The 13,292-nt window shown below is 38.8% G+C and overlaps 1 protein-coding gene across 2 annotated transcripts in view; it reads right to left on the minus strand.

Moving 5' to 3' along the window:
• Positions 1 to 217: 217 nt before the first annotated feature.
• The window catches only part of NAMPT (nicotinamide phosphoribosyltransferase), a 29,742-nt gene continuing 16,667 nt past the window's right edge, over positions 218 to 13,292 (minus strand). For both annotated transcript variants that reach the window (XM_075274119.1, XM_075274118.1), the window contains 8 exons: positions 12,031 to 12,159; positions 10,622 to 10,780; positions 9,561 to 9,697; positions 6,997 to 7,222; positions 6,766 to 6,885; positions 6,279 to 6,419; positions 6,047 to 6,181; positions 218 to 5,001 (listed from right to left, as the gene is read on the minus strand). In XM_075274119.1, the coding sequence (XP_075130220.1) occupies positions 4,888 to 5,001; positions 6,047 to 6,181; positions 6,279 to 6,419; positions 6,766 to 6,885; positions 6,997 to 7,222; positions 9,561 to 9,697; positions 10,622 to 10,780; positions 12,031 to 12,159 (1,161 nt within the window). In that variant the 3' untranslated portion in view covers positions 218 to 4,887. The remainder of the gene's footprint in view (positions 5,002 to 6,046; positions 6,182 to 6,278; positions 6,420 to 6,765; positions 6,886 to 6,996; positions 7,223 to 9,560; positions 9,698 to 10,621; positions 10,781 to 12,030; positions 12,160 to 13,292) is intronic.

Here is a 13,292-nt window from a genome sequence, read left to right on the forward strand (position 1 = left end):
AAGTATTGATGCCTGAATTATACTTCTGGATTTATCTCCCAGGTAAGATATAGCTTCATACAATATCGGAGGCCAGGGTAGATGGCTGTATTCATCCTAAGCCGTAGCCACAGAATGGCATGCTGACAGTGTAGTTGCCCCAAACTACCTGAAAGGTTTCAGTATAAGTAATCGTTTATATATAAACACAACTGAAAAAGTGCATACATATACAATGGGAAGGTAAGTTTTTCTTTTATTATCTCTCATATTTAATACAGGGCACTGTATAGCTTTATGACATTTGACAAAGGATAGAAATATTGAAACATCACATTCCATGTAGAGCGTTAGGAATGTAATACCTGGTAATGAACTTGAATAGAAAAATCAGAGCACTCAGTTTTCCAATACAGTGTAGAAAGGGAAACATACATACATAAAATGCATCTGAACACTACATAAAAGATCAAATAAATTAGATGAACATACATAAACATCTTGCAGTCCATTTTTATTTAGTAGAAATCTACTGATATAAATTATGAATGGTATATGGAATATCATGTGAACATGAAGGCCTGCTTCTATTCAGAAGAGAATGAACACTACAAACATTTTTTCATAGCACTTACAATAGGCAGAAAACCTGTGGTGAAACATTTTGGCAGCCCGAATGCACAGATTGCCCAAGTCTGGCTTATAAGGATAAAATTAAATATTTTTTGTATGGTTTACATTGCAAATAGGAAACAAAGTATTTCCTGGGCTTGGCACTAAAATATAAGGTGCCATTTATTGAAAGATGTAACAAACATTGACTTGTAGTAAGTAGTTACTACAAGGCTCAGGCCCCACATTGGGGAAACGCAGCTTCTGTGGTTGCAGATTTTGTTGCGATTTTTTTTTTAAGTCAAAGCCAGGAGTGGATTGAGCAGAAGGGAGAAGTAGAATAGCTTCCTATATATTCTCCATTCTCTCTGTAGCCATTTTTGGTTTTGGCTCAAAAAACTTCTACAAAATCTTTAACAAAAAAAGCTGCGTTTCTGCCACGTGGGGTCTCAGCCTAAAGATGGCCTTTAGTGTGTGCCCATAGCAATGCCTAATCATTCACCTATACTTTTGATAAAGTTAATGAAAGAAGCAGAGTTCTCCCTTAATCTCCATTTGTTTCACATACAAAAATAGCAGAAAGGGAACTCTAGATGTATTAAAATAGTTTATACTTTTATACGAAGGCTATTAAAAATCCATAACAAAAAAAAAATAAAATACCAACACAAATGTACACGCAACTTTAAGGAATGAAATGTATCTCTAGGCATTTCCTCTCATGACCAAGAGGCAATGCTTCGTAATAAATTCAACACTGCATGGGTTCAGAGATTGACACATTACCTGCAAGATTGAATCTGCAACAAAGGGTTGTACAGGGAAGAGTCAAATATATTTCGGAGTACTTTCACACACTGTGGTCAAACACACATCTGAAAAAACTTTTGCCATGGTATTTTATGCAGTTGCAGTTTAGCAAAAAAACAACTACACAAATTCTTAGCTAGCTCGACTGCACTGTGTGAGTATACCCTAAGCATAACCTACTAAACAAAGCTTCTCTCCTCTGTCAGGATATGTGGCTATGGCTATGTAGTTACAGATACTGGGCACCAGTTTTGGGTGTAGTGCAAAACTATTACATAAGATTTATGGTGACTGCTAATACATGTGTATCTTCTGATTCTTCTGGACACCTAAGGCTAGGGCCTCATGTGCAAATCCCATCCACACATTGAAGAAAAATGCACTCAGCAGAAATGCTGCAATTTACGAAACAGCTGCGGTTTTGGAAATCGCAGCATGTCAATTAAACCTGTAGTTTCCCTATACGTATAATTGAAGCAGAAAGTCTGCAGAGGAAACCCGATACTGATGCTTACTTAAAATGTCATGTTTAGGCTAAGGCCCTGCGTAGCAGGTCACAGCAAAAAAAGAGCTGTGAGAAACTGCAACGGCAACGCATCACGGGTTTTCCCGCAGGGCTTTTCACAGAAAGCCTGCAGAGTTTTCTTTAGCCTAAACATGATGTCTTAAGGAAGCAGTATCAGTCAAAATGTGACCATCTTTCCATTACATCAGTGCAGACAAGACTATTTCAGATCTTGTGACGTCATACACATTCCTCTATATACTTTAAATTATCTTGTTGGTGATCAGCGATCAGTTTTTGCAGACAATGCATATTGTCCTTATGACTGAAAAGATCCAGTGCAGAATAATGTGTCTGTGTAAATGGTCATGGTTACTGTAACTGATACTAGAGAACTGCTTAACTGTCCATCACTGCAAAGATCACATCTTCCAATTTAATAACATGTGGCCTCTACCTTAGGAAAGCCAGCATAAAAGAACACTCCTTTTTATCAAATACACAACTCTTAGAAAAACCTAAAAAGAAGGCAAGTTAGGTGAAAATAAAATGAACACACTGAAAATAGACTCTTCAATAGAAAAATACATCAAAATGCCACAGCGCGTGTAAAATAGATTAAAACATGTAGGAGGAACACTTTACTGCAGAATTTATTTCCGATCATGATAGATTTCTATAAAAATCAGTTTCCAAAATGCGATTTTCTGTATACATGGTCAATATCTTAGCATTACCATGGCTATAGTAGTTATTTCTGGGTCTAACTTTAATGACACATTTACTTATTGCTGTGACTTTATTTAAAATGTAATGTTCTATTTGGATTATTCTTCATCAAAAATATTCCTGCTACTGAATGCCGGGTGACCCCAAGATTTGTTTCTCAGCTTGGAATGTCTATCTTCACACTTTCACTAGCACTTGATGATAAACCACTCAGACTTCTACTATAGGCTGCCAATTTCAGAAAATATAAAAATATAATACATGGAAATGCTTTTCAGTTTATAGCAAGCCTGCTGTATTCAGGGGACAAATTCCAACACAAATTATTCTAAAAAACATAACTGGACAGGAGAGTTCAGCAACCGTGAGTGGTTTTCAGTTTCTGGAGTTAAAAGGGGTTGTCGAGGTGCCTAAAAATATTGCTGCTTTCTTCCAGAAGGACAACCTACAAACAGGTGTGAGGCTATCATGTTTTCTGGATCAGCTCCTTTGAAGTGAACGAAGCTGCAATATCACATACAACCTGTAGATGGGTGTGACATGGTCTCTGGAAGAAAGCAGACAGGTTATACTATTCCTAGAGAGCCCCTTTAACCTAACTAACTACTTTCCTGAACACTGTGACATGCACTATAAAGGTATAGATTTACACGTGGCAGAACTTTCTGATTCTCCCATTCATCGTAGCCCATGTTCTTGCCGCTAAAACCGCAGTCAAACAAAACAAATCTAAACCGATCCTAAAATTTTTGTGTAATTTTTGCTTTTATACTCACCTATCCCAACAGTTTTTAGCTCAAAATCGCTACATTGTAGACACAGCAAAAATGGCAATTACTATACATTAACAATTTTACATGGAGATTTCCTGATTTCTCTACACTCTACCCTAAAGATGACACTGAAAGATGCCATGCATGGTTTTCTGTAGATCAAGAAATGATTTACCCATGCTTGTACTTCTTCTAAACCTCCACTATAGGACTGACTGAACAGGTGTATTATTAGGCCTGGTTCACATCTGCATTCGGTATTCTGTTCGGGGAGTCCACTTGGGGACCCCCGAATGGAATACTGAACACATTGATAAGCGGTGAGCTTATGAAACCACACAGACCTCATAGACTATAATGGCATCCGTGTGTTATCTGCATGCTGTCTACACGAGTCATGTGGAGAGAGAAGTACTTCACGATCTACTTTCTTCTCCGCATGATTCGTGCGGACACCGTACGGAAAACACATGGCCCTCATTACAGTCTATGGGGTCCGTGTGCTTTCATTGCTCACTGCTTGTCGATGCGTTTGATACTCCGTTCGGGGGGGCCCCAGCACACTCCCTGAACGCAACACCGAACGCAGATGTGAACCAGGCCTAATACAAGTGAATCACGCAATGCCTGCATGTGATGTTTACTTTAGCCACCATTTCATTTTTGGGCTCAATTCCTCATTAAAAGCACATAGATTGGCCAGCAATAAAAACAGTCCAAACATTACCTGAAATATTGGAAGCCATTTGGGAGATTTATTATGATAGGACATAACTCTATTGACAGTCTTTGGCTTTAATGATACGATTGCCTATTATGCAGATGAAGTGAGCTTCCCCGCAAAGCTTGATAAAATCAACATACAACAGAACACTAAATTTCCAGAATTATTTTACAGGGATTATTGTGCAGTATGGCAGTGTACATTTTGTATAACTGGTACACTATGCTGATACAGTACATATGAATCTAATGTAATCACAGATGCCACACAAAGGCTGATGTTTTCTTTCTTAAGACACACTTAAAGATTACTGCTAGCTGTATAAGGCAAATAAAAAGCGATCTTGTAGCTGGGCACAGCTTTGTTTCTTGAGTGTATAAAATATATCTAAACGAGATGATAGAAATATATAAAGAATTCCATTCTGAAATCATCAGAAAAATGAACTAAAAACACAATACACTGGCTTACTAAATGTGTGCTTGTAAAATAAAAATGTACAAGCACAGACATGAAACCACTTAAGATTAAATATATATTTTACAGTTTTCTGCTGTACAAAGAAAATTGTGTATTATCGGAAGGAAAGGGATCATTTCAGGTACTCTGGAAATATTTTCTGAGGGGAAACACTAATTCAGATAAAAGCATTGACAAACCGTCATAAAAAAAATGGCAACACAAACTTACACACAGGTTTGTACAGTGAAAGTTATCTAAGATTTACATACAAAATGATATACATAGGAGTGCAGCTACTGAATCTCTTCTTCAAGCTCTCTGTTCTTTAGTCCGGCATTGCTCCTTACATCATCAAACGAGTAACATGCAATGATCTTGCCATTCTTAAACACGGTGCGGAGAAGATCCTGGAGAAAAATGGTACCATTAGAACCAGTCTGCAGTAGGATTAAGTGAATAAAATCTTTTATTATAAAGCATATGATTTATAACAAACCTACCACATGATTTCTAGCTGACAATCCACATCAAAAGACATTACACATAAGTATTTCTGTCCATGTTGGTCCATATGATAACCGGATTTAACGGTCTGAGCATAATAGCCATTAGTGATGCAAGGAGTCCGTGTCTCCCGGTGACGTACTGTATCATACTAATTATAGCACGGACAGAGTTTCTTCAGCCCTTGTGCATGAGCTCAGGGACCACAGAAGTGTTATTTAGCCCCTAAAGTGTACGTGACTAAATATGCCATCTGCTATGAAGCAGAGTGGATGCACTAGCTTTCAGGTCTGTGCCGTTCCACACAGTAGGAACCAACCAGCATGGCCCATGATCAAAGATTACGCTAATCACAGGCATTTAAAGGGGTTTTCCAGGAATTTTTGTTTTTTAAAAAAGGTCTGTTAGTGCTATGTGGTACATACAGTGTCAAGTCTGCTGATCTGACTATACAGGAAGTACTGGTAAGAAGACAGTCCCCAATATGGCTATACCAGCGTAAGTTTTATAAATAAACATTAAATAATTAATGAAATTAAAAACAAGTACATGAGGTTACCCTTATGTCAATACGTAACATACAATGATTGTTCAATGGCATGGCATTTTCTCTGCCTACTCTCTACTTGAGAACCTGGACATATGACAACCGCTGTCAAGAGTCTATTTTGTACTGATGCAGCTTTGAACAGAGTTACCATAAACACAATACCTAACATTTACATCCTTTTATATGGAGTCCTCTCAAAACGCTGCCTTCCCAGCAACCAGTCTTGGTCTTTGACTCAATGCAGAACATATGACTAGGCAGTGGTAACAAACCATGATCTCTTACAGACATATTACTGTAAAAATACATTTCAGTAAAGAACTAATGTAAGAAATGATCTGTAGGACTGATTATTATATGCTCTTCTATAAGAGAATATGGATTGCCGCTTTACTTACTGGTCCATACTCCTCCAGATCACCTTTTCCTTCTTCAAGGGTCACATACTCATTTGTGGCAGTTCTGTGAAGAGATAGTCGTCCTTTCTTTGACCTTTTATTTGGATCAGCCACAGGATCTTTAAACACATTTACCTGCAGGAAAATACATGATGCACAGACTTACCAAAAAAACGTACAGAACTTGTTAAACTGGCTAATGTCGTACAATATCATAAATTTATCTGCATACCCCAAGGCCATTCGTCACCACATAGCTGCACTTAAAGGAACAGTTTAATAGGTCTCGGGTTAGTTTCTGCAGGAGAGCTCCTCCAGATCCAAAAGCAATATTCTCAATACTCCACTTGTGTTTCTTCATTCCCTCTACAATCTGAAAAGAACGTGCAGAACTCAATAATAGAACCAGAACAGTCATCGTAAGCACATTTAAACAATACAAAAGTGGCATTTTAGAGTCACACTCTTATAAACTAACGTTTATTCTTGCCTCATATTTTCACTACTAAGCTAAACTCCATATCCTTATTGACACTTGTGATCATTTCTTAAGACAATTTCCACTTGGCAATGTAGATATAAAAATAGTACAAAGGTTTAACATATTTTCCAATTATATTATGATAAAAAAAACAAAAACAAAACACACTTCAAGATTGTAGTGTCACAGTATTAATGCACAGGTCCAGAACCTGTAACATGTATAACATAGCCCTCACCTCCTGCAGAGTGTTTATATCCACACCATCCCCTTGTATTACACGTATGTAAGGTGGCAAGACTTTGTATCCTCTTGAATTCTCTTCCACTGGGAATTTTTTCCCTAGAATCTCTAGCACCTAGAATACAAGACTGCAACTTTAAAACAAGAAAGAAAAGACCCCACAATAAGTCCACATGAATAAAAATCACATATGAGCAATATATAAATGGAGAATGTAGAATCTTACCTTTAAAACTGTATCAAGGGGGTTTCCAGAGTCTGGACGAACGATCAAAGGAGCATCAGCACTTCTTGATTCTATTAAACTCCTTAAGTCTTCTCCCCAAATCTTCTCACAGGCATTGTAAATATCATAACTATCGCTGACCACAGAAACCGGTACTGAAGAAAACTGTGTTACAATGTGTTTAAAAGCGTCCTTTTCATGGTCTTTTCCCCAGGCAGTAATGGTGCTGTAACATATAAATAAAACATATGGAAGAATTTGACAGATAATTCTACCTTTAGGCTGGGTTGTAAAGTTGTGGTTTTTGGGCTTCAAATCTGTGGTAAAACACTACAGCTTTTAAGAATTCATGATTTAACAGGTTTTTTTTATGTGAAATCATTGAAAACTTTGTGCCAGATCGACAATGTGAAAGTCAACCTATATCAAATGCCGCAGCAAGCTGCAAATCAATGTGTTATGCAAAAAAAAAATTTTTAAAAAAATTTTCATTCACCCTTTCATGCCTCAATTTTTGTTTTTAGGTTTCCGGGTTTTTTTTGCTCTCCCCATTCCAAGAGCCATAATTTTTTCATTTTCAGTTCAGAGTCACATGATGGCTTATTGCATGCAGGACAAATTGTACTTTGTAATGGCACCATTCAATATCCTGTACAATGAACTGGTAAGCTAGGAAAAAAAATTCTGAACGGAGCTGGAACTGGACAAAAAAATGCATTTGTGCCAATTTCTTATAGGTTTAATTTTTACCACAATCACTATGTGGTACAAATGACATGTTACCTGTATTCTGCGGGTCTGTATGATCACAGCAATACCAAATAGCATTTGTAATGTTTTGATACATTTTAAAAAAAATGTAAAACTTTGCAAAATAAAGAAAAATTTGTGTGTTTGTGTGTCACCATGTTCTGACACCTGTAACATTTTTATATTTATGTGTATGGATCTGGGTATGGCGTCTAACTATGCGGGACTAGATGTTTTTTAATTGATATCAATTTGGGGACGTTCTGTTGGTTTGAGCTCTTTTGTACCATTTTTTATAGGAGGCAAAGTGTTGGGAGGGGGGGGGGGGAGGATATCGCCATTTTGAACTCTAGGAGGTCTGATCACTCATACTATTAACTGTAATACTAATATATTGCAGTGAATAGTAAAATACATTGCCTTCTATTACACGCTGCCTCTGGTGTGTAATAGAAGGGATATAATGAAAAGCCTGGGAGATTTCAATAGGTTCCCAGTTGTCATGGCAACTGATCGCTGCCCTCAGATGACAATCTAGAGGGTGGCGATTGTTCAAAGATGGCGGAGTCCATGCACTAGATGCCGCAGTCGGATTTGACCATGGCATCTAAAGTGTTAACAGCTGCGATCAGTCTCGGCACCGATCGCAGCGGTTAGCTGCGGGCCCTGGCTGTATAACTTAGCCGGGATCTGATGGGTATGGAGAGAGCTCATCCCCTTCACACCTCATGATGAAAATTAACGTGATTATGCGTAAAAGGGTTAAAATGGAGGATAAAAGATTAAAAGATTAATTGTTTTTTTCTGTAAAAATTAGACACTACAGTCAGCATAGACCACAAAATCTGAGAGGTTAAAGAGGACCTTTCATGGATTTGGGCACATGCGGTGTTATATACCGCTGGAAAGCAGACAGTGCGCTGAATTCAGCGCACTGTCTGCTTTCCCGACCTGTGCTCCTGGTGAAGAGCTATCGGTACCGGTACCTAGCTCTTCACAGTCAGAAGGGAGTTTCTGACAGTCTGTCAGGGATGCCATTCTTCACAGCAGTGCCCATAGCGCTGTACAGTGTGAGCGGGGAGGAACGCCCCCTCCCTCTGCTCACAGTGCTCGTCCATAGATGAGCATTATCAGGAGGGGAGGGGGCAATCCTCCTCGCTCACACTGTACAGCGCTATAAGAGCTGCTGTGAAGAAGGGCGTCCCTGGCAAAGTGTCAGAAACGCCCTTCTGACTGTGAAGAGCTACAGTACCGGTACTGATAGCTCTTCACCCCGGGCACAGATCGGGAAAGCAGACAGTGCACTGAATTCAGCGCACTGTCGGCTTTCCAGCGGTATATAACACCGCATGTGCCCAAATCCATGAAAGGTCCTCTTTAAATAATAATTATGCTCACTGATTGAAGACTGGGGAAGGTGATATCATGAACAAAAGTCCAGGGTACCCACCACCCCAGGACTCATTTGAAGTAACAGGGAGAGGAGAATAGATAGTTCATTGAACTTGCAACAGCACTGAGCATTGACATTACATGCCTGGAACACATCTGAAAGCAATATTAGGTCATCAAGTTATAACAAGCAGCCTCTGCAAAGTTACTATAGCAGTAAGCTGGCTGTGTGTTTTGCCTATTGTTAATTTACTCTGTCCCACGCCAGAATTCTTTCCATCTGTAGTGTAAAAACACAGACACTATAACAACAGAGGCAGGACACCACATTTGTACAGGAGCCAGTTTCCTTTATTCTTAATTAAAATTTACACCTTCGGCTATTGACAGGGTATTATAAATAAATTAGAAAATGAACCTACCTGTGTTCTGCAGCTGGCACAGAAAAGCCAGGAACTGGGTCTTTAGTTCCATAGTATCTCTTTATCAAGCCAATCCCGGCTACAGTATCTGTTCCCTTAAAGTTAACCAAGTGAGCGGATGCCCCAATTCCTGCAGTCTGAATATAAAGGAAAAGATTTAGATCACAGGCATGGATAATCACACCTACACAAGATGGAAACACTCAGACCTAGACACTAATCTACAAAGCAACATATTATTGGATATAAAAAGGATAGGTCCACAATATCAGATCATTCAGGGTCCAATACCTGGACATTGCATTGATTATCAGTTTAGGCTGGCAAAAACTATATATGAGGTATACAGAGCAACTGTGCTCCTATTTAAGTGAGTGTGGCGGAGCTGCAGTTCCTGTGCCACCACTACAGTGTAAGGAGCTCTGTACACTGTATAAAGTGTCCTGCCCTTACTCTGTAGCAGTGGTTATGGGAATTTTAGCTCCACTTCCATTTACTTTAATACTAGCAGAGATGCTTCCAGCTATATGCCTCAAGTGGCTGAAACAACTAATAAGTGGTACGTCTGGGTGCTGGACTCCGACCAATCTGATTCTGATTACCTATTCACAGGGTAGGTCATCAGTATCTAACTTTACTGGCTTTTAGAAAACCGCTTTAAAAGGTTTCTTTGATTATTTAGGAGAATATGAAGAGAATAAGATTATTACACTGTCCCCAGCAGCAGTGACCGTACAGAACTCTATACCAGACTGCTCCTTTAAGTTGTATTTGATGATACTTGTGATTGGCAGAAGTGGCCAAAAACTTTGTAGCAATTTTTTCCTACCTCTGTATAACAGAAAAATAACACTGCTGTACAATACACTGACATGGAACACAGTGCATTCCCAGAAAAGGGACAAAGTGGGGAAAAGGTCTCGTTTTTGGTCTAGATTTGTAAATCACATATTTTGAAAATATAATAAAATTCTCTCTTTTTAATTTTTTACATTACATATACACATACTTTATATTACAAACTATGCAAACAAGTGAAAAACATGGTAGTGAAAACTTACCTCTTGTGAAGAAACCCCTCTGTAGCCAAAGTCATGCAATTTATATTCCAGACCTGTTAGGCTACCAGATGTTTCCAACAAGTATTTGGCAAGAATCTTCTTCTGCTCCCTGGAGTTTGTAGCAACGGTGATTGGATACCATGTTTGCACAAGGATGGTCTATAGAAAAAAAAAAAAAAAAAAGATTAAACATGTATGGGACTGGAAGTGCCTAGATTCAAGTACTCAAAAATTAATCTTGTGTAAAGGTATTGTTTGTCTATAAGGGCGGGTTTTTATCTGTGCCCGATCTCCGCTTTGTGGGTTTCAGTCTTCTGCCTACTGGGGATGGAAACCCGGCAGTCAGTGTCCGCACGTGAGCATCTTCTGGTCTGTTTTTTTTTTTTTTTTTTTTTACCAGACCCAAAGTCCTGCATGTCCAACTAAAAAAAAAAAAAAACAGTTTCGCCGCGGAGACCAGAAGATGCTCACGGGCGAACACTTTGCAAACCCATTCAAATGAATGGGTTTGAAAACTGACTGCCGGTTTCTGTCTCCTGTCCAATTCCAGGTGGGCCACAAACTTACTCAGTTATCTAAGAATTCAACTGACAGCTAAGTTGTCAAACTCTTATCAGGTCAAAAAAAAATTGCGACATGGAATCTCAATCTAGAATTCATGTGTGGGCTCAAATGCTTGTCACTGTAAGATGATAATTTCAAAGTAGGTGGGACTTTATGCCATTGGCCATATGGCACCTGGGACACCAGAGAGCCAGTTTACCCATTGTAAATCATCTAGATTAGAAGGAATGAAGAATATTCTGTGGATAAATGTAATCAGTACCAATCTATCCCTAGAATTAAAGGAGTGTTCAGATAGCTAAAAACCTTATTACTTTAGTCTTCATCGGGGATAATTTTATTCCACTTTTTAAGTGCTCTCTCCTTTTTATGGAATAAGATGAGCCATCATGTGGCTATAAAGGTAAAAAAGAGGGATTTTATTATTGCTTCAAATGAAGTCGATCCTCCTCAGAGAGGAAGCATTATAGAGGTTCAATCTCTAAACTATACCTTGAAGGAGTTTCTCAGTTACAGAGTGCATTGTCCGGGAAGTTGAAATTTACTTGCATTCACTGAAAACAGCAGCGTAAGCTCCATTGAGAATATGGGATAAAGCAGTAATAACCATAATGCTGCAAAGGTTTGGAAGGTTCCTACAGTGTGGGACCCTGTGATAAAGCCATAATCGGGGAGAAACATGATTCTAGTGTACCATAACAACAGTTTCTAAGGCCAGGTATACATATTAGTCCACATCTTGAACAAATAAAGTGCCCCATGTCTACAAATTAGAGCAATCAGTAAAAGAAAAATATGTAAACATTCAATACAAAAGAAGTGTAAACTATATTCCGAAAACAAACCTCTATCCAGTTTGTAAGCCAGTAACATTCAGGATCTGTGTTTTCCACTGTAAACAGTACATTGCCCCTGGGAATGACACTACCTTCCGGCACAGCCTTAACTTCAATTGGCAGATGGCCATCATATTTCTTCAAAGTATAAAATAGATACAGAAATAGTTAACTGGGCCATTTTCAATAATACACACACAGTAACAGACCAGAAAAAAAACATATTCATCTGTCCTTCACAACATGTTCTCGCTCTAGAATGAAAGAAGCTGAAAAATTCCAATCCTACAGATAGCACTGGGTGCCAAAGTTTAAATGCCAGTTTCCTAAAACAGATCACACTGGCATGCTGCATGTAGTAAAGGCTCCTGTATCGTCCAACATTAATATATAAGATTTTACACACAGTGCTGCATAGTAGATCTTAGGTTTTATTTTATATACAGGCAGAAAATGTACATTTTTTATATTTAATCTTTCACTTGAAAGGAAATTTGTAATATACCTCGTAGCAAGTTTTTCTCCATTTTTCAGATTGTTTCTTTCTACATGCTGGTATTAGTCTATGAAGAGGGGAGGGGCGTAAAGAAGTTGCTAGAAAACGCATTGAAATGCATGCTACTCTGTGATCATTTAACAGTGCTAACTTTGTAGATAAGAGGCAGCCAGTGCACAGAAGTTTCAAATAACCTCACAGGTTAGAATATTTTCCGTGGGGGAAATGACCACATACAGTTGGACAGGAATGGGGAGTGAATCAAGCACACACCCACATTCCCATTGGCTGTCCTCGCTACCTAAAATGGAGGGGGAGGGGCCTAGACTATATGAGACAGGATACATGGGCGGCTGCTTTATGGCCACATATGGCGCAGATGCGAGGAGGCACCACAGCATGATCACTAAACGGTGACAGCCTGGGCTCCTCTGTTTGATACCTTTTTGCTTTTCAATACAATCCTCTGATGAAGCTGAATAGTGTAAATGCGTAGGGTGGAAAGTACATGGATTAACATCCATATTAGGCAGGGCAAGATTTAGAAATCACTGTGTTAGCGCTCTGCTAGCTGCACAGTGAACACATTTAACTACAGTGTTAGGTCATTACCACTAGCTCATAGTGTACTTTATTGTATGAGCATATGCACGTGTAGCAAGTGGTGACAATGGATATATGACCTATTGCTATCACTATATTTGAAAGCACACTCCTGCTGAATGGTTGGACAGCGCAGTATAGTGTATGAGCCCATTTAACTCAGTGACTATAT

Source organism: Leptodactylus fuscus, chromosome 5 (assembly GCF_031893055.1).
Source record: "Leptodactylus fuscus isolate aLepFus1 chromosome 5, aLepFus1.hap2, whole genome shotgun sequence".
In the NCBI taxonomy this organism is placed as follows: Eukaryota; Metazoa; Chordata; class Amphibia; order Anura; family Leptodactylidae; genus Leptodactylus; species Leptodactylus fuscus.